The sequence below is a fragment of the Tachyglossus aculeatus genome, chromosome 21, assembly GCF_015852505.1.
Source record: "Tachyglossus aculeatus isolate mTacAcu1 chromosome 21, mTacAcu1.pri, whole genome shotgun sequence".
NCBI lineage: Eukaryota > Metazoa > Chordata > Mammalia > Monotremata > Tachyglossidae > Tachyglossus > Tachyglossus aculeatus.
The window spans coordinates 633,647-650,842 of NC_052086.1; the positions used below are offsets into that span (position 1 = coordinate 633,647).

The window sequence follows — 17,196 nt, forward strand, 5'->3', positions numbered from 1 at the left end:
GAGGTAGGGTGGGGTAGATGGGGAGCAGGAGAGGAAAAAGGCCCTCCTCTAAATTTGGTTTCCTGTAGCGTTCTGCCTATCGACCTATTTTGACTCCCACCGTGGCAGCACTTCGAGACCTCAAACTGCCCCCACCCTTATTGAGCGCTTACTGTGTGCAGACCACTGTACTAAGTGCTTGGGAAGTGCAAGTTGGCAACATATAGACGGTCCCTACCCAACAGCAGGTTCACAGTCTAGATACTTCAATAACTAATTCTAAACCAATAGATACTAACAATAGTGGTAGCGGTAATCGTGCGAAATGCTTGCTACACGCCAAGCGCTGTGCTAAATACTGGGATAGACACAATCGGGTCAAACCATCCCTGTTTTGTCCCCGCCTCTGGCTCAGCGGCCGGCACGGGTCCCGGGCCTCAAGTCTCTGCTGGAGGCCGCTGCCCACGCTACGGGACTCGGCCTGGCCTGCCCTTCTCCGCTCCCGGTCGGCCCAATCCTCAGGGAAGCCCCCACCATTTTCCCCAAGTCCCCAGTGGGGAAGGAATCCAGATTGGGTAGGGACCGTCTCTATATATTGCCAACTTGTCCTTCCCAAGCGCTTAGTACAGTGCTCTGCACACAGTAAGCGCTCGATAAATACGATTGAATGAATGAATGAATGAAACCTTTGGCGACTCCCCACCACAGCACCAAAAGCATGGCCTATTGGTTACAGCCTGGGCCCGGGAGTTAGGTTGTGGGTTCTAATCACACCTCCACCCTGTGTCTGCTGTGTGACCTCGGGCAAGTCACTTCACTGGGCCTCAGCTACCTCATCTGCAAAATGAGGACTGAGATGGTGAGCCCCACGTGGGACAGGGATGTTTGGTTTTGTTCTCTGTCTCCCCCTTTTAGACTGTGAGCCCACTGTTGGGTAGGGACTGTCTCTATATGTTGCCAACTTGTACTTCCCAAGCGCTTAGTACAGTGCTCTGCACACAGTAAGTGCTCAATAAATACGATTGATGATGATGATTTGTCGCTCGGAGGAGCGGAGCTCGCCAGGCGTTGAGTGAAGGGGGGCTGCGCGGTCCGGCCCTGCGCCCCTTCCCCAGCAGACTGTGAACCCGCTGTCGGGTAGGGACCGTCTCTATAAGTTGCCAACTTGGACTTCCCAAGCGCTTAGTACAGTGCTCTGCGCACAATGCTTCGTCGCCGATAAACTTCACCAGTCCCACCTGAGCTCTCCAGGGAGCCCGCCACGGTTCGACATGTCCAAGTACAAACTGGTTATGTTAAGGCATGGGGAAGGAGCTTGGAAAAAGGAGAATCGCTTTCGCAGCTGGGTGGATCAGAAGCTCAACAGCGACGGCGTCAGGGAGGCCCAGAACTGTGGGAAACAACTCGGAGCCCTGAACTTTGAGTTCGACCTGGTGTTCACCTCAGTCCTCGACCGGTCCATCCACACGGCCTGGCTGGGGTTGGAGGAAATGGGGCAAGAATGGGTCCCCGCGGAGAGCTCGTGGCGGTTGAATGAGCGTCACTACGGGACCCTCATCGGCCTCGACGGGGAGAAGATGGCGCTGAACCAAGGCGAAGAGCAGGTGAGGATCTGGAGAAGAACCTACGATGTGACCCCACCTCCCATCGACGAATCATCATCATCAATCGTATTTATTGAGCGCTTACTATGTGCAGAGCACTGTACTAAGCGCTTGGGAAGTACAAATTGGCAACTTATAGAGACGGTCCCTACCCAACAGTGGGCTCACAGTCTAAAAGGGGGAGACGGAGAACAAAGCCAAACATACTAACAAAATAAAATAAAAAGAATAGATATGTACAAATAAAATGAATAGAGTGATAAATATGTACAAACATACATACATATATACAGGTGCTGTGGGGAAGGGAAGGAGGTAAGATGAGGGGGACGAGGGGGAGAGGAAGGAAGGGGCTCAGTCTGGGAAGGCCTCCTGGAGGAGGTGAGCTCTCAGCAGGGCCTTGAAGGGAAGAAGAGAGGGTGGGAGAGAATCCCACCCATACTATCACGAGATCTACAATGACCGCCGCTATAAATGCTGTGACGCGTCGGTGGATAAACTGCCCCGCTCCGAAAGCCTAAAGGAGGTGTTGGATAGACTCCTGCCCTTTTGGACCGAGAGGATCGCACCCGCGCTGAAAAGCGGCAAAACCATTCTCATCTCCGCCCATGGGAACAGCAGCAGGGCGCTACTGAAGCATCTGGAAGAGGGAAGGTGTGACCGTTTCCCCCCACTTCACAGAGGAAGAACTTATAATAATAATAATAATAATAATAATAATAATGGCACTTATCAAGTGCTTACTATGTGCAAAGCACTGTTCTAAGCGCTGGGGAGGTTACAAGGTGATCAGGTTGTCCCACGTGGGGCTCACAGTCTTCATCCCCATTTGACAGATGAGGGAACGGAGGCCCAGAGAAGTGAAGTGACTTGCCCAAAGTCACACAGCTGACAATTGGCGGAGCCGGGATTTGAACCCACGAACTCTGACTCCAAAGCCCGGGCTCTTTCCAGCGAGCCACGCTGCTTCTCAAGCACAGCAACTTATCCAAGGTCGTACTTTCAGCTGCCGAAGCGGACTGGAACCGGAATCTCAATCAGAATCTCGGGAACCCCCCGCCCCGAATCTCAATCAGAGCTCTATCAATAGAGGATTGCTGGTCACTTTTACACATTTTCAAAGCCTGAGCTAGGCAAGAAAGTATGGACGTCACTTTAAGCGCTTAATTACATGCGTTTGGCTCCGGGTATGTTTTTAATTGTAAATACTTGCGTGGGAGATGAAATCTTATTAAAAAAAAAGAAAATCGGAGTAATAAGGGAGGACCAAAAGGAACTTGGTTGGCGTGGGTTGTCTGGAACCCGGGGAGGGGTGGGGTGGGATGGAGGTAGGAAGGAGGGGGCCTTTTGTAGCCCTTTAGGGGTCCCTGCCCCTCAGGAAAGGGGCAAAGGACTTCCTATCACCCAGATTCTTCAGGAGCACCCAAACTTTGAAGTCTGAGACCTAAAGCCTCCACTTGGGGAACTGAAATAGCTCTCCATGTTCTAAACGCTTTAACTCTGGGATGATCGTTCCCAGAAGCACCTTAAATTTTGGCTTCTCCCTTTACTTCTCTTTCTGTCCCCCCTCCCCCCGACACTCCTTGGGGGTCGGCAGAGTTACATCCCGCCACTGCAGGGAAGCCCCCAAACTTACCGACGTTTTACTGGCCCGTGCGTAAAAGAAGAAATTACCGGTGGAGGTGCCGTGTAGAAAGCGTAGTCACGGTGATGACGGGACACTCACTCTACTGGTGGTTCATCATCATCAATCGTATTTACTGAGCGCTTACTATGTGCAGAGCACTGGACTAAGCGCTTGGGAAGTACAAATTGGCAACATATAGAGACAGTCCCTACCCAACAGTGGGCTCACAGTCTAAACTGGTGGTTGGAAAAGCAGTCACTTTTGGGGGTGAAGGTGGTAACTAGGATGGCCAATTGTCCAGTCTTTTGAGTCAATATCTTCTACCTGGTTTGAACTCGGTACTGAGCCCCTTTATAATATTTTCAGGGCCTTCATTTATTTATTTTCCTTGTACATATCTATTCTATTTATTTTATTAATATGTTTGGTTTTGTTCTGTCTCCCCCTTCTAGACTGTGAGCCCGCTGTTGGGTAGGGACTGTCTCTATATGTTGCCAACTTGTACTTCCCAAGCGCTTAGTACAGTGCTCTGCACACAGTAAGCGCTCAATACAATTGATTGATTGATTTACAAGGTGATCAGGTTGTCCCTCGTGGGGCTCACAATCTTCATCCCCATTTTACAGTTGAGGTCACTGAGGCTCAGAGAAGTTAAGTGACTTGCCCAAGGTCACACAGCAGACGTGTGGCGGAGCCGGGGTTCGAACCCATGACCTCTGACTCCAAAGCCCGGGCTCTTTCCACTGAGCCACGCTGCTTCTTCTAGACTGTGAGCTCGTTGTTGGGTAGGAACCGTTTCTAGACATTGCTGAATTGGACTTCCCAAGCGCTTAGCACGGTGCTGTGCACACAGTAAGCGCTTAATAAATATGATTGAATGAATGAATCAGCTGTGTGACCTTGGGCAAGTCACTTAACTTCTCTGAGCCTCAGTTACCTCATCTGTAAAAATGGGGATTAAGACTGTGAGCCCCACGTGGGACAACTTGATCCCGCTGTATCCCCCCCCCAGCGCTTAGAACAGTGCTTTGCACATAGTAAGCGCTTAACAAATGCCATTATAATTATTATTATTTGCTTGTATCCACCCCAGCACTTAGTAGAGTCCGACGTGGGGCCGGACCATTTGTTCCCCCAGAGAAGAACGGCTCACCCGAGGTCACGGAGCAGGAAAGCGGGGGCGCGGGACGCGGCTCTCTGTACCAGGTCGCACCACTTACCGCCTATTCACACCTCGGACGTTCACTCACCGGTTGGCATCCGGACCCGGGAGCGGGGCGGGGAAAGTCGGTGGTCAGGGCTCTGGGGGAACGGCGTGCTCACGGACGGCCCGGACGGCTTCCGAGTGAGTGGGACTGGGCGGAGCAAGATCCGAAGCTCTGCAATGGACCTGAGGAGGAGGGGAAAGGGTCTCTACTGATCGAACGCCCCTTCCTGGCTGCCACCCTGGCCTCTTGGCTGTGACCTCTCTGGCCACGACGGCCTAAGGGCCATCAGATCGCGCGCCCTGCGACGGAACCGGGCCCTCTGGGAGAAACTGGTGGGCCCCCGGCGAGTGCCAGTCTCCCGCGGGGGGCACCTCGGCATCCTGACGGGTGGCAGCGTTCGCCCCCAACTCCACCCCCTCGTCCACTGCGGGGCCGCCTTGGGGCTTGGCAGTTCTGGCTCCCAGCCCCGTGTCCTCCGGGAGTCCAAGGGAATCAATCAATCAATCAATCATATTTATTGAGCGCTTGCTATGTGCAGAGCACTGTACTAAGCGCTTGGGAAGTACAAATTGGCAACATATAGAGACAGTCCCTACCCAACAGCGGGCTCACAGTCTAAAAGGGGGAGACAGAGAACAAAACCAAACATACTAACAAAATAAAATAAATAGAATAGATATGTACAAGTAAAATAGAGTAATAAATATGTACAAACATATATACATATATACAGGTGCTGTGGGGAAGGGAAGGAGGTAAGATGGGGGGGATGGAGAGGGGGACGAGGGGGAGAGGAAGGAAGGGGCTCAGTGTGGGAAGGCCTCTTGGAGGAGGTGAGCTCTCAGCAGGGCCTTGAAGGGAGCTAGCTTGGCGGATGGGCGGAGGGAGGGCATTCCAGGCCCGGGGGATGAGGTGGGCCGGGGGTCGATGGCAGGACGGGCGAGAACAAGGTAGCGTGAGGAGATTAGCGGCGGAGGAGCGGAGGGTGCGGGCTGGGCTGGAGAAGGAGAGAAGGGAGGTGAGGTAGGAGGGGGCGAGGTGATGGACAGCCTTGAAGCCCAGGGTGAGGGGTTTCTGCCTGATGGGAAGGGAAGAGGCGAGAGACCCGAGTTCCAGGGCCAGCTCTACCCATCGGCAGCCAACGTGGGTGAAGATGACGCTGGGGTTTCAGCACGTACAGTGCCAGCCGCCGGCCGGCACGTCACGGACCCCCGGCGCGGGTCCCGGCCCTCAAGTCTCCGCCGGATGCCGCTCGGCCACCCTCGCCCGCCCACCTCCCCTCCCGGCCGGCCCAATCCCCAGGGAAGCACGGTGGGGAAGGAATCGACAACGTCCAGAAACCGAAACCTTCCGTGACTCCCCACCACGGCACTAAAAGCACGGCACGGCGGCTAGAGCCTGGGCCCGGGGAATCGGGCCCTGAGTCCTATTCACAGCTCCACCCCGTGTCTGCTGGGTGACCTTGGTCAAGTCACTTCACTGGGCCTCAGTTACCTCATCTGTAAAATGAGGACTGAGTCGGCGAGCCCCATTTGGGACCGGGACTGTGACCAACCCGATTCGCTCGTATCCACCCCGGCGCTCACTACGGTGCCCGGCCCACAGTAAGCGCTTAACGAATACCACAAAACTGGAGGTGCCACAACCACCCCCAACCCGAAGGTCCCTGGCCACCGGCAGCCCGGAACCCCGGGGGGCCGGGGACCGTGAGACCAGTTTCTCAGACAAGCTGGAGACGGAGGACTGAGTTTCCACATTGTAGCATTTATTCTCTCTCGGAACACAAAGTTACAGGAAGCGACGACAGAAGTTCACTCATCAGGGTGGGGGGAAGCCTTTTCACACACTTCACTGGAAACAACGCATGGAAACGGGAGCCCCCTCCAGCCCTCCCCCCACCCCCCACCCCGCGGGGGGAACGCGAGGCGTCAGACGGCAAGATCCGAGGATTCCCCCTCCCGCTTCTTCCCGCGTGACGGCTCGTTCCGGCCCAACCGCATCCGTGTGAGCGCCGCCCCCCCCGCCCACCGTCCTCAGCCCCCCGGCCCCCGGCCCGGCCGCTCACCGAGCATCACGAGACCCAACGCGCACACATACATGCACACTCGCGCGCGCGCGCCCACACTCCCACGCACACAGGACACGAGTCGGAACGGTCGAACGGCTGAAGAAAGAAGTCTTCGGTTTGGTTCTGAGCAAGTCCCCTCTCCCTCGGGAAACGGGCGCATCCGGCGGAGACCCCGGGCCGAGCCCGAGGCACGGGCGTCCACCGGAGAGCACGGCGTCGGGGCCGGTGGGCTTTCAACGCTCTTGAACGGCCCCCGCTCCCCCGGGAGCCGAGCCGCCGTAGCCTCGGGGGTCTCCTCGGCACCTCCGCCGCGTCTGGGGGTCACGGGGTGGGACGAGGCCGACCGCTGGTCCACGCGTCCGACCGGAGTCGGGGCTTCCCGCTGCTCCGCCCGCCTGGGTGTGGGTGTCCGCTCGGGGCAGGGGCCGCTCGCCACCGAGAGACCCCAACCCCTCACCGGATCCTCTTTCTGGGGGCGACGACAACGGGGGGGGAAGGGTGGGACGCCGGCCTCAAGCGCGACCCAAGCACCATCTCTTCCGGCAGCTCCCGGGTCCCCGGCTGCGGAAGGGAGGGGCCGGACGGGGGAAGACTCCGGCGGGGCCATCCGGCATTCCCGGAGCGGGCCGGGTGCCACGTGCCCGCCCAGAGACCTTGAGAGACCCCTGAAAGGAACCGCCCCCGCCCCGAGGACCGAGCCCGGGGCGGCCGGGGTCCCGTGGGCCGGGGCTCACACAACTCAGGCCCGCCGTGGCCACGCTGCTCAAATTGGTTTTATTTGCTCTTTTGGATGACTATAAATAAGTGTTTCCACTGTGGAAAAGAAAGTGAGCGCAGTACATTTTCATGACTGGGAATATGGATTTTTCTGAAGACATCTTCCAAAGGACAAAAGCTTAGAAAAAACATGGAATTCATTCTTTGTATAAAGTCCCTTGTGTATTAAAAAAAACAACGACAACAACAACGAAAAAAACAAGATCCGGAGGAAGGAAAAAAAAAAAACAAAACCCAAAAACGTAAGGTGAGGAAAGACTGCGCAGCCCAAGATGACTTATCCCACCTCTTCAGTTTTTCTCCTGGCTTTTCTCCTCCTCCTTCTCTCCCTCCTCCTCAGCCGCTGCTTTGCTCTCTTCCTTGACAGAGAGCTCCTCCAGTTTCTCGGCCACATCGTCGGGGTCGGCGCCGCTCTTGCCCGAGCCTGCCGGGAGACAGCCGGGCTACTCAACGGGGCCCGGGGCCGGTCCGGGACAGGGATGCCGGGACGCGCCCAGAGACCCGGGGCGGGCGGGAAGCGCGTGGAGGGATGCGACTGCGGTCCACCGCAGTCAAGCCCAGACCTGGCCAATCCCCCCAGGCACGGTCCAGTCCTCCCCCGTCGGCATCCCGCACCCGTCCCCGGATGGCAGAAAGCCGGGCAGCCGCCCCACGGGAGCCGCCGCCCCGTGGACCGGCCGAGGCGGCAGACGTGACCCCCCGCCAGCCGCCACGGCCCCCCGTCACCCGAAGTGCCGGCAGCGGCCCGGGGAATTTCTCTGGCAGGCGGAAAAAGCGCCAAGGCCGAGGAGCGCGGCCGGGGGCACGGTGAGCCTGCGTGAAGGTCGACCGGGACCGCGGCCGCCGGAGGCCCTACCTTTCTTTTCCTTTTCCTCGATCTCGCTCCGGCATTCTTCAAACTTGACCTTGAATTTCTGCGCGTCTGTCGGCAGAGGGGAAGGGGAAAAGGCTCGGTGGTGACTGTGGCAGGGAGCTGGGCCGCGGGTCAAGCCCCGCGGGCCGGCGCCACGCTCGCACCCACGGCTGGAAGGCTCGCCGTCTCCGCGTGCCCGACGTGCCCGGTCCCCGAGGGGATGGCGGTTGGGGGTACGGGCCCCCGGGCCGTTGACACGCGAATAACGGGGGCTGTCAGGACTCCAGAGGACCCAGCTGACGAGGGCCACACTACCCGACGAGAGCACAGGTCTGCAGCCGGGGGCCTGCCGCGGCCGGTTGGGCCACAAACCCAAGGCCCCTGCCCGGAGGCCACCTCCAAACCCTCCAGACTGTCACCTTACTGTGGCAGGGGACGCGCCAACCGTTTCATCGAACTCTCCCAAGCTCTCGGCACAGTGCTCCACACACAGTAAGCACCCGATAAACACCGCCGATCGACAGTAATAATAATGATGGTATTTGTTAAGCGCTTACCATGTGCAAAGCACTGTTCTAAGCGCTGGGGAGGTTACAAGGTGATCAGGTTGCCCCACGGGGGGCTCACGGTCTTAATCCCCATTTTACAGATGAGGGAACTGAGGCCCAGAGAAGTGAAGTGACTGCCCAAAGCCACACAACTGACAGTTGGCGGAGCCGGGATTTGAACCTATGACCTCTGACTCCAAAGCCCGGGCTCTTTCCACTGAGCCACGCTGCTTCTATCTATCGATCCCAAGACCCCCGTAACCGTGGGCACGTCCCGGACCGCGCCAGCCTCGCCCCTCGGCTCCCCTAGCCCCCGCTCGCCCGCCCAAGCCCCGTCGCTTACTTTCTGCATTTAAAAACCGGATGGCCAAGAGTTCGGGCTTGGGGCTCTCGTCGGCGAAGTCTGCGTGTGTGTTCCAGACCCAGGCCCGGTCGCTGCCGGCATTGGGCTTCAGGTCCATCAGAGGGGTGACTGCAAGAGAGACCCCGGTTCCCAGTCAGGCCCAACACCCAAGGGGGACGGAGGGGCGCCCGGTGCCCCCGACTCCTTCTCTTCCCGTTCTACGACCGGGCGCCGCCCCCTCCCAACGACGTGACACTTGGGCTCACGTCTCACGGCCGGGTAAACCCCACAAACCACAAGGGATGTCCCCTCCTCCCGCCCCCCCATAACCTCATGCCCCTTTGGGTGGCTTGGGCCTGAGCCTAAGGAGAGGTGGAGGGTGGGCATGGAGCCCCAGGGACAAATGTCCCCAGCAGGAATAATCATTCCATCTCTCCCAGCAGGGGAGAGACGAGGAGGACACCACACTTGGGGACACGTTTGGAACCCGTGGAATGGGCTTCCACCCGGGCAGGCGGGCTCGGGGGCCAACTTTCGAATGAGCCACCGAACAAGCCACCCACCCGCTGGCTCCCAAGGCTCCCCAACTGCGAAGCAGCATGGCCTAGTGGCAAGAGCACAGGCTTGGGGGTCAGAGGCGCTTAGTACAGTACACTGCACACAGTAAGCGCTCAGTAAATACGACTGAATGTATAATAATAGTAATGGCATTTATTAAACACTCACTGTGTGCAAAGCACTGTTCTAAGCACTGGGGAGGTTACAAGTTGGTCAGGTTGTCCCACGGGGGGCTCACAGTCTTCATCCCCATTTTACAGATGAGGGAACAGGCACAGAGAAGTTAAGTGACTCGCCCAAAGTCACACAGCTGACAATTGGCCGAGCTGGGAATGATGCGGGTTCTACCACCTGTGTGACCTCGGGTGGGTCACTTGACTTCTCTGTGATTCAGTCACCTCGTCTGTAAAACGGGGATTAAGACTGTGGGCCCGAAGAGGGACGGGGTTCAACCTGATTTCCTTACATCTACCCCAAATGCTTAGAACAGCGCTTGGCACACAAGTGCTTAACAAATGCCACCGTAATAATATGTTAACTGCTTTCTCCGCTGCCAGTGCCAGGGGGGCAGAGGGGCTCCCCGGGGGGCGTTAGGACAGGGACCGGGCCCGGCCTCCGCCGTCCCCTAACTCTAATAGTCCCTTTCGGGTGCCGTGGCAGGGGGCTGCGAGGACCACGTACTGTAGTGATTGGCGCAGATCTTGAGCGTCTTGTCGCGCCGCATGAGGAGGCGGATGGTTCCTTTCTCCTTGTGCCGCAGCAGCTTCACGTCGCCGGTTCCTCGCTCCTTCCACTCCGGGAGCTCGCTCTCCGACGCGAACCGGAATAGCTTGGCTCGCCTTTGACAAGAGACGGGGGCCCACTCTGGCACACCGGGCACGGGGGACCCTCCGTGCGCCCGATCTTCCCACCCCACCTGGCCCGAATTATTCCAGCGGCTCACCGGCCCCCACCGGGAGGGTGGCACTTTTCTGCAGACCCGACCGGGCGGCAGGGGAGGGTTGACAAAGCCCCGGCCGAGAACCCGGAGGGGACCCGGGCTAAGGAGAGGAGAGCCCTCGACCCCCACCCCAGCAGGGCTCAGGGCCGGAACGGGGCTGCCCCGCTGGGAGGACTGAGGGAGCCGCGTGCGGAGCCTCGCCCGATGCCATCCGGGTAGGGGGACGGCACGGGGCTCCTCCTAGGTGCCCACTGTGGGCCGAGCGCCATTCGGACCCCGGAGGGGAGGTGTGCCCTGCTTCTGAGCAGCCTCAGAACGGGCTCTGAAGCTAGGGGGTTGGCTGGGAGATTTACCGACCGACACGGTGACCAACAGTCTGCCCTTCCCCGGGGGGAACACCGAGCATTAAATCTACCCGGGCATCTCTCCTTCTTCCCCACTGGCCAGGCACACGTTCATTCATTCTTATTGAGCGCTTACTGTGCACAGAGCACCGTACTAAGCGCTTGGAAAGGACAATTCGGCAACAAACATCTCCGCTCCCTCGGGACCCGTGGCCGGTGAAGGAGAGGAAGAGACGAGGAACGTCACGGACACCACTCAATCTCAACGCCCCCCAAAGAGGCACCGATTCAGGGGCTCTCCTCAAAGGCTCCCTCAGGGAGGTAACCGGGGGAGACGGCCCACTGGGGCTCGGGTCTCCCACTTCCCCAACCCTGTGAAGTGCCAAGCCTCCCCTCGTCTCCCATTTCGGCCCCTGCTTCGGGACGCGTGGAAACCGTGGACACCGGTCCCGGAGCCCCCGCCCACCACGTGCAAAAGTGGGCCCGCCGCTCACATCTTAAAGAGTTCCTCCTCGTCCTCTTCAAGCGTCTTGATCTCCTGCTCCGGAAGGGAAACTATGGGCTCAAACTGGGGGTCGTGGTTGGAATCGTCTGCGTTTTCGGTGGAGGTGTCGTGCTCCTCTGGAGTTTCCTGCGGCGGGGAGAGGGAAGAGGATCCACAGGAATTGAGCGTTTCCTCGGAGCTGCTCCGAGAGCCCAAGGCGCTTGCCCACAACCAGTTCTTCCCCTCCTACCTGACGTCGCTCACCTCCCGCTACGGCCCAGCGGACACACTTTGTCCTCTACCACCCTCCTTACTCAACTCCTACCCCTTTCCCGTCGGACAGACCACCGCTCTCCCCATCTTCGGAGCCCTCCCCAAGTCAAATCTCCTCCATGAAACCTTTCCTAAGGCAATGAAAGAATATAAAGAGGCGCCAACCGGGTTCCACCCCCTCTCTGCCGGGGGACCCTGGGCAAGCCCCTCAACTTCTCATTCACTTATGAGTTCAATCGTACTTATTCATTCATTCATTCAATCGTATTTATTGAGCGCTTACTGTGGGCACAGCACTGTACTAAGCGCTTAGGAAGGACAAGTTGGCGACATATAGAGACGGTCCCTACCCGACAACAGGCTCACAGTCTGGAAAGGCTGAGAGGCAGCGTGGCTGGGTGTTGAAAAGAGCCCGGGCTTTGGAGTCAGTGGCCATGGGTTCAAATCCCGGCTCCACCAATTGCCAGCTGTGTGACTTTGGACAAGTCTGTGCCTCAGTCACCTCATCTGTAAAATGGGGATGAAGACTATGATCCCCCCAGTGGGACAACCTGATCAACTGGTAACTTCCCCAGCGCTTAGAACAGTGCTTTGCACATAGTATGCGCTTAATAAACGCCATCAATATTATTCTCTGGGCCTCGGTTCCCTCATCTGTAAAAATGGGGACTGAGGCTGTGAGCCCCTCGGGGGACAACCTCATCACTTTGTATCCTCCCCAACTCTTAGAACAGTGCTTTGCACATAGTAAGCCTTTAATAAACTCCATCATTATTATTATTATTATTATTATTATTATTGTCCGCTCTCTCATTCACCCCTCACATCCAAGCCGTCACCAAAACCTGCCGGTCTCAGCTCCGCAACATTGCCAAGATCCGCCCTTTCCTCTCCATCCAAACCGCTACCCTGCTAATTCAAGCTCTCATCCTATCCCGTCTGGACTACTGCACTAGCCTTCTCTCTGATCTCCCATCCTCCTGTCTCTCTCCACTTCAATCCATACTTCATGCTGCTGCCCGGATTATCTTTGTCCAGAAACGCTCTGGACATATCACTCCCCTCCTCAAAAACCTCCAATGGCTACCGATCAATCTGCGCATCAGGCAGAAACTCCTCACCCTGGGCTTCAAGGCTCTCCATCCCCTCGCCCCCTCCTACCTCACCTCCCTTCTCTCCTTCTACTGCCCAGCCCGCACCCTCCGCTCCTCCACCACTAATCTCCTCACTGTACCTCGCTCTCGCCTGTCCCGCCATCGACCCCCGGCCCACGTCATCCCCCGGGCCTGGAATGGCCTCCCTCTGCCCATCCGCCAAGCTAGCTCTCTTCCTCCCTTCAAGGCCCTGCTGAGAGCTCACCTCCTCCAGGAGGCCTTCCCAGATTGAGCCCCTTCTTTCCTCTCCCCCTCGTCCCCTTCTCCATCCCCCCGCCTTACCGCCTTCCCCTCCCCACAGCACCTGTATATATGTATATATGGTTGTACATATTTATTACTCTGTTTATTTATTTATTTATTTATTTTACTTGTACATTTCTATCCTACTTATTTTATTTTGTTGGTATGTTTGGTTCTGTTCTCTGTCTCCCCCTTTTAGACTGTGAGCCCACTATCGGGTAGGGACTGTCTCTATGTGATGCCAATTTGTACTTCCCAAGCGCTTAGTACAGTGCTCTGCACATAGTAAGCGCTCAATAAATACGATTGATTGATTGATTGATTGATTCTGTGGGCCTCAGTTCCCTCATCTGTAAGTGGGGATTGAGGCTGAGACCCCCGTGGGACAACCTGATCACCGTGTAACCTCCCCAGCGCTTAGAACAGTGCTTTGCACATAGTAAGCACTTAATAAACACCATTATTCTTCTTCTCTGGGCCTCAGTTCCCTCATCTGCAAAAATAGGGATGGAGGCTGTGAGCCCCCGTGGGACAACCTGATCACCTTGTAACCTCCCCAGCGCTTAGAACAGTGCTTTGCACATAGTAAGCGCTTAATAAATGCCATTATTATTCTTCTCTGGGCCTCAGTTCCCTCATCTGTAAAAATGGGGATGGAGGATGCGAGCCCCCCGTGGGACAACCTCATCACCTTGTAACCACCCCAGCGCTTAGCTCCTAGTAAGCAAGAAGCAGCGTGGCTCAGTGGAAAAGAGCCCGGGCTTTGGAGTCAGAGGTCATGGGTTCTAATCCCGGCTCTGCCACTTGTCAGCTGTGTGACTTTGGGCAAGTCACTTGACTTCTCTGGGCTTCAGTTCCCTCATCTGGAAAATGGGGATGAAGACTGTGAGCCCTCCCGTGGGACAATCTTATCACCTTGTAACCTCCCCAGCGCTTAAAACAGTGCTTTGCACATAGTAAGCGATTAATAAACACCATTATTATTATTCTCTGGGCCTCAGTTCCCTCATCTGTAAAAGTGGGGATTGAGGCTGTGAGCCCCCCGTGGGACAACCTCATCACCTTGTAACCTCCCCAGCGCTTAGAACAGTGCTTTGCACATAGTAAGCGCTTAATAAACGCCATTATAATCCTCTGGGCCTGTTCCCTCATCTGTGAAAATGGGGACTGAGGCTGTGAGACCCCAGTGGGACAACCTGATCACCTTGTAATCTCCCCAGCGCTTAAAACAGTGCTTTGCACATAGTAAGCGCTTAATAAGCACCATTATTATTATTATTGTTCTCTGGGCCTCAGTTCCCTCATCTGTAAAAGTGGGGATGGAGGCTGTGGGCCCCCCGTGGGACAACCTGATCACCTCGTATCCTTCCTAGTGCTCAGAACAGTGCTTGGCACATAATAAGCGCTTAATAAACGCCATTACTACTATTATTATTCTCTGTGCCTCAGTTCCCTCACCTGTAAAAATGGAGATGGAGGCTGTGAGCCCCCCGTGGGACAACCGGACCACTTTGTAACCTCCCCAGCGCTCAGAACAGTACTTGGCACATAGTAAGCACTTAATAAACGCCATTACTATTACTGTTATTCTCTGTGCCTCAATTCCCTCATCTGTAAAAATAGGGATGGAGGCTGTGAGCCCCCCCGTGGGACAACCTGATCACCTTGTAACCTCCCCAGCGCTTAGAACAGTGCTTGGCACATAGTAAGCGCTTAATAAACGCCATTACTACTATTATTATTCTCTGTGCCACAGTTCCCTCATCTGTAAAAATGGAGATGGAGGCTGTGAGCCCGCCGTGGGACAACCTGACCACTGTGTAACCTCCCCAGCGCTCAGAACAGTGCTTGGCACATAGTAAGCACTTAATAAACGCCATTACTATTACTGTTATTCTCTGTGCCTCAATTCCCTCATCTGTAAAAATGGGGATGGAGGCTGGGAGCCCCCCGTGGGACAACCTGATCACCTTGTAACCTCCCCAGCGCTTAGAACAGTGCTTGGCACACAGTAAGCGTTTAATAAACGCCATTATTATTATAATTGTTCTTTGGGCCTCAGTGCTCTTACCTGCGAAAATGGCAAATGAGGCTCTGAGCCCCCCGAGGGACAACCTGACCACCTTGTAACTTCTCCAGCGCTTAGAACAGTGCTTCGCACATAGTAAGCGCTTAGTAAACACCACTACCATTATTATTTTCTGGGCCTCAGTTCCCTCATCTGTAAAAATGGGGATGGAGGCTGTGAGCCCCCACGTGGGACAACCTCATCACCTTGTATCCTCCCCTGCGCTTACAGCGGTGCTTGGCATATAGTAAGCGCTTAACAAGCACCACTATTACTACTATGATTCTTTGAGCCTCAGTTTCCCCATCTGTGAAAATGGGAGTTGAGGCTGTGAGCCCCTCGTGGGCCCACCTGGCCCCGCAGCGCCTTCATTCATTCAATCGTATTTACTGAGCGCTTACTGTGTGCAGAGCACTGTACTAAGCGCTTGGGAAGTACAAGTTGGGCAACATATAGAGACAGTCCCTACCGCTCCCTGGCGCTTAGCACCTAGTGAGCGCTTAACCAATATCATCATCATCCTCCTCCTCCTCCGTGTGGGCGCCCCGGCTGCAAAATGGGGGCTGAAGGCCCGTTTCCTCTCCCACGTGGGGGCTCATGCCGGCACTGGGGCGCTCACTAAATAGCTGTTAAAGGGGGGGGGGGGCTGAGGCGCTCACTACATAGGCGACCCCCGCTGCTAAAGGGGGGGGCCTGAGGCGCTCGTTACATAGGCGAACCCCAGTGCTAAAGAGGGGCTGCGGCGCTCACTACATAGGCGAGCCCTCTGCTAAAGGGGGGGGTGTTAGGCGCTCCCTACATAGACGAACCCCATTGCTAAAGGAGGGGGGCTGAGGCGCTCACTACATAGAAGAACCCCGCTGCTAAAGGGGGGGCCTGAGGCGCTCACTACATAGGCGAACCCCGCTGCTAAATGGGGGGGGGGGGGCTGAGGCGCTCACTCCTTAGAACCCCGCTGCTAAAGGGGAGGGGGACTGAGGCGCTCACTACATAGGCGAACCCCGCTGCTAAATGGGGGGGGCTGAAGCGCTTACTACATAGGCGAACCCCGCTGCTAAAGGGTGGGGAGCTGAGGCGCTCGCTCCATGGCGAATCCCGCTACTAAAGGGGGGGGGGGGGGGGGGCTGAGGCGCTCACTACATAGGCGAGCCCCGCTGCTGAAGGGGAGGGCCTGAGGCGCTCACTCCTTAGAACCCCGCCGCTACAGTGGGGGGGGGGGGGGGCCTGAAGCGCTCACTACATAGGCGAACCCCGCTGTTAAATGTGGGGGGCTGAAGCGCTCACTACATAGGCGAACCCCGCTGCTAAAGGGGAGGGCCTGAAGCGCTCACTACATAGGCGAAGGCCGCCACTAAAGTGGGGGGGCTGAGGCGCTCACTCCAGAGGCGAGCCCCGGTGCTAAAGGTGGGGTGGGGGGGGTCTGAGGCGCTCGTTACACAGGCGAAGGCCGCCGCTAAAGGTGGGGGGGGGGGGAGGAGAGGGGCGTCCTCCCCGCGTGCGGCGCTGGAAACCGTTGGCGACGGGGGCCAACATGGCGGGCCCCCTCTCCCCCCCGTCCCGCCGCCCGCCCACCCGCCCGCCCACGTGGGCCCGAGAGGCAGGGCAGCGGGCCCGCCGGGCACCTTGGGGTCGGCCATGGCCGCTGAGGGGCGGCTCCCGCTCGCTCGGTCTGTCGCTCGGTCTGTCGGTCGGTCGGTGTCCCCCCGGTGGTGGTGGTCCTCCTCAGCGTCCTTCTCCTCCTCCTTGTCGTCCTCCTTCTCCTCAGCGTCCCCGGGCCCCCCTGAGTCCTCCGGCGGGAAACAGGCCGCGGCCGCAACAAGCCCAACTTTATTGTCCCGCCCGCCTGCCGGCCCGCGGCGAACAGGCCCCACCGCCCCACACCACTTCCACTTCCGCCGCCGCCGCCGCCGCCGCCGCCTCGCGCCCGCACGTTTCCCGCCCAAAGCGCCCCCTCCCCCCTCGGCGCACGCGCACCGCCCCCCCCCCGGCGCACGCGCACCGCCCCCCCCCTCGGCGCACGCGCACCGCCCCCCCTTCGGAGGCCGCTCCTTCCCCCCGTTTCCCGTCGGCCCCCACGTCCGCCCTCCCCACGTGACTCTTCATTCATCCACCCATCCCCATCCAT

At 57.5% G+C, this 17,196-nt stretch overlaps 2 protein-coding genes and 1 non-coding gene across 3 annotated transcripts; 1 reads left to right on the top strand and 2 right to left on the bottom strand.

The window, feature by feature from the left end:
• Positions 1-1,250: 1,250 nt before the first annotated feature.
• On the top strand, positions 1,251-4,630 carry LOC119941805 (bisphosphoglycerate mutase-like). Its single transcript, XM_038762306.1, has 3 exons — positions 1,251-1,630; positions 2,010-2,237; positions 4,417-4,630. Exons 1-3 carry the CDS (start codon positions 1,251-1,253, stop codon positions 4,628-4,630), a joined length of 822 nt encoding a protein of 273 aa, XP_038618234.1.
• Positions 4,631-7,241: 2,611 nt separating this feature from the next.
• Positions 7,242-16,910, bottom strand: RANBP1 (RAN binding protein 1). The gene is made up of 6 exons (XM_038763231.1): positions 16,694-16,910; positions 11,344-11,480; positions 10,247-10,404; positions 9,008-9,136; positions 8,120-8,185; positions 7,242-7,687 (listed from the first exon to the last, which is right to left on the bottom strand). The coding sequence occupies exons 1-6, from the start codon at positions 16,706-16,708 to the stop codon at positions 7,554-7,556; spliced, it is 639 nt and encodes a 212-aa protein (XP_038619159.1). The 5' UTR covers positions 16,709-16,910; the 3' UTR covers positions 7,242-7,553.
• Positions 7,951-8,080, bottom strand: LOC119943150. The gene has a single exon (XR_005455626.1). It is a non-coding gene; the product is annotated as a small nucleolar RNA SNORA77 (small nucleolar RNA).
• Positions 16,911-17,196: the final 286 nt, after the last annotated feature.

Coding starts and splice junctions, on each gene's coding strand:
- RANBP1 (XM_038763231.1), bottom strand. Junction 10,405..11,343: donor GAGGAGGAACTCTTTAAGAT/GTGAGCGGCGGG, acceptor CTCTTGTCAAAG/GCGAGCCAAGCTATTCCGGT. Junction 7,688..8,119: donor CGAGGAAAAGGAAAAGAAAG/GTAGGGCCTCCG, acceptor GTCTCCCGGCAG/GCTCGGGCAAGAGCGGCGCC.
- LOC119941805 (XM_038762306.1), top strand. CDS start 1,251: ATGTCCAAGTACAAACTGGTTATGTTAAGGCATGGGGAAGGAGCTTGG. Junction 1,631..2,009: donor GTGACCCCACCTCCCATCGA/CGAATCATCATC, acceptor AGAGGGTGGGAG/AGAATCCCACCCATACTATC. Junction 2,238..4,416: donor AAGCATCTGGAAGAGGGAAG/GTGTGACCGTTT, acceptor TCTCTGTACCAG/GTCGCACCACTTACCGCCTA.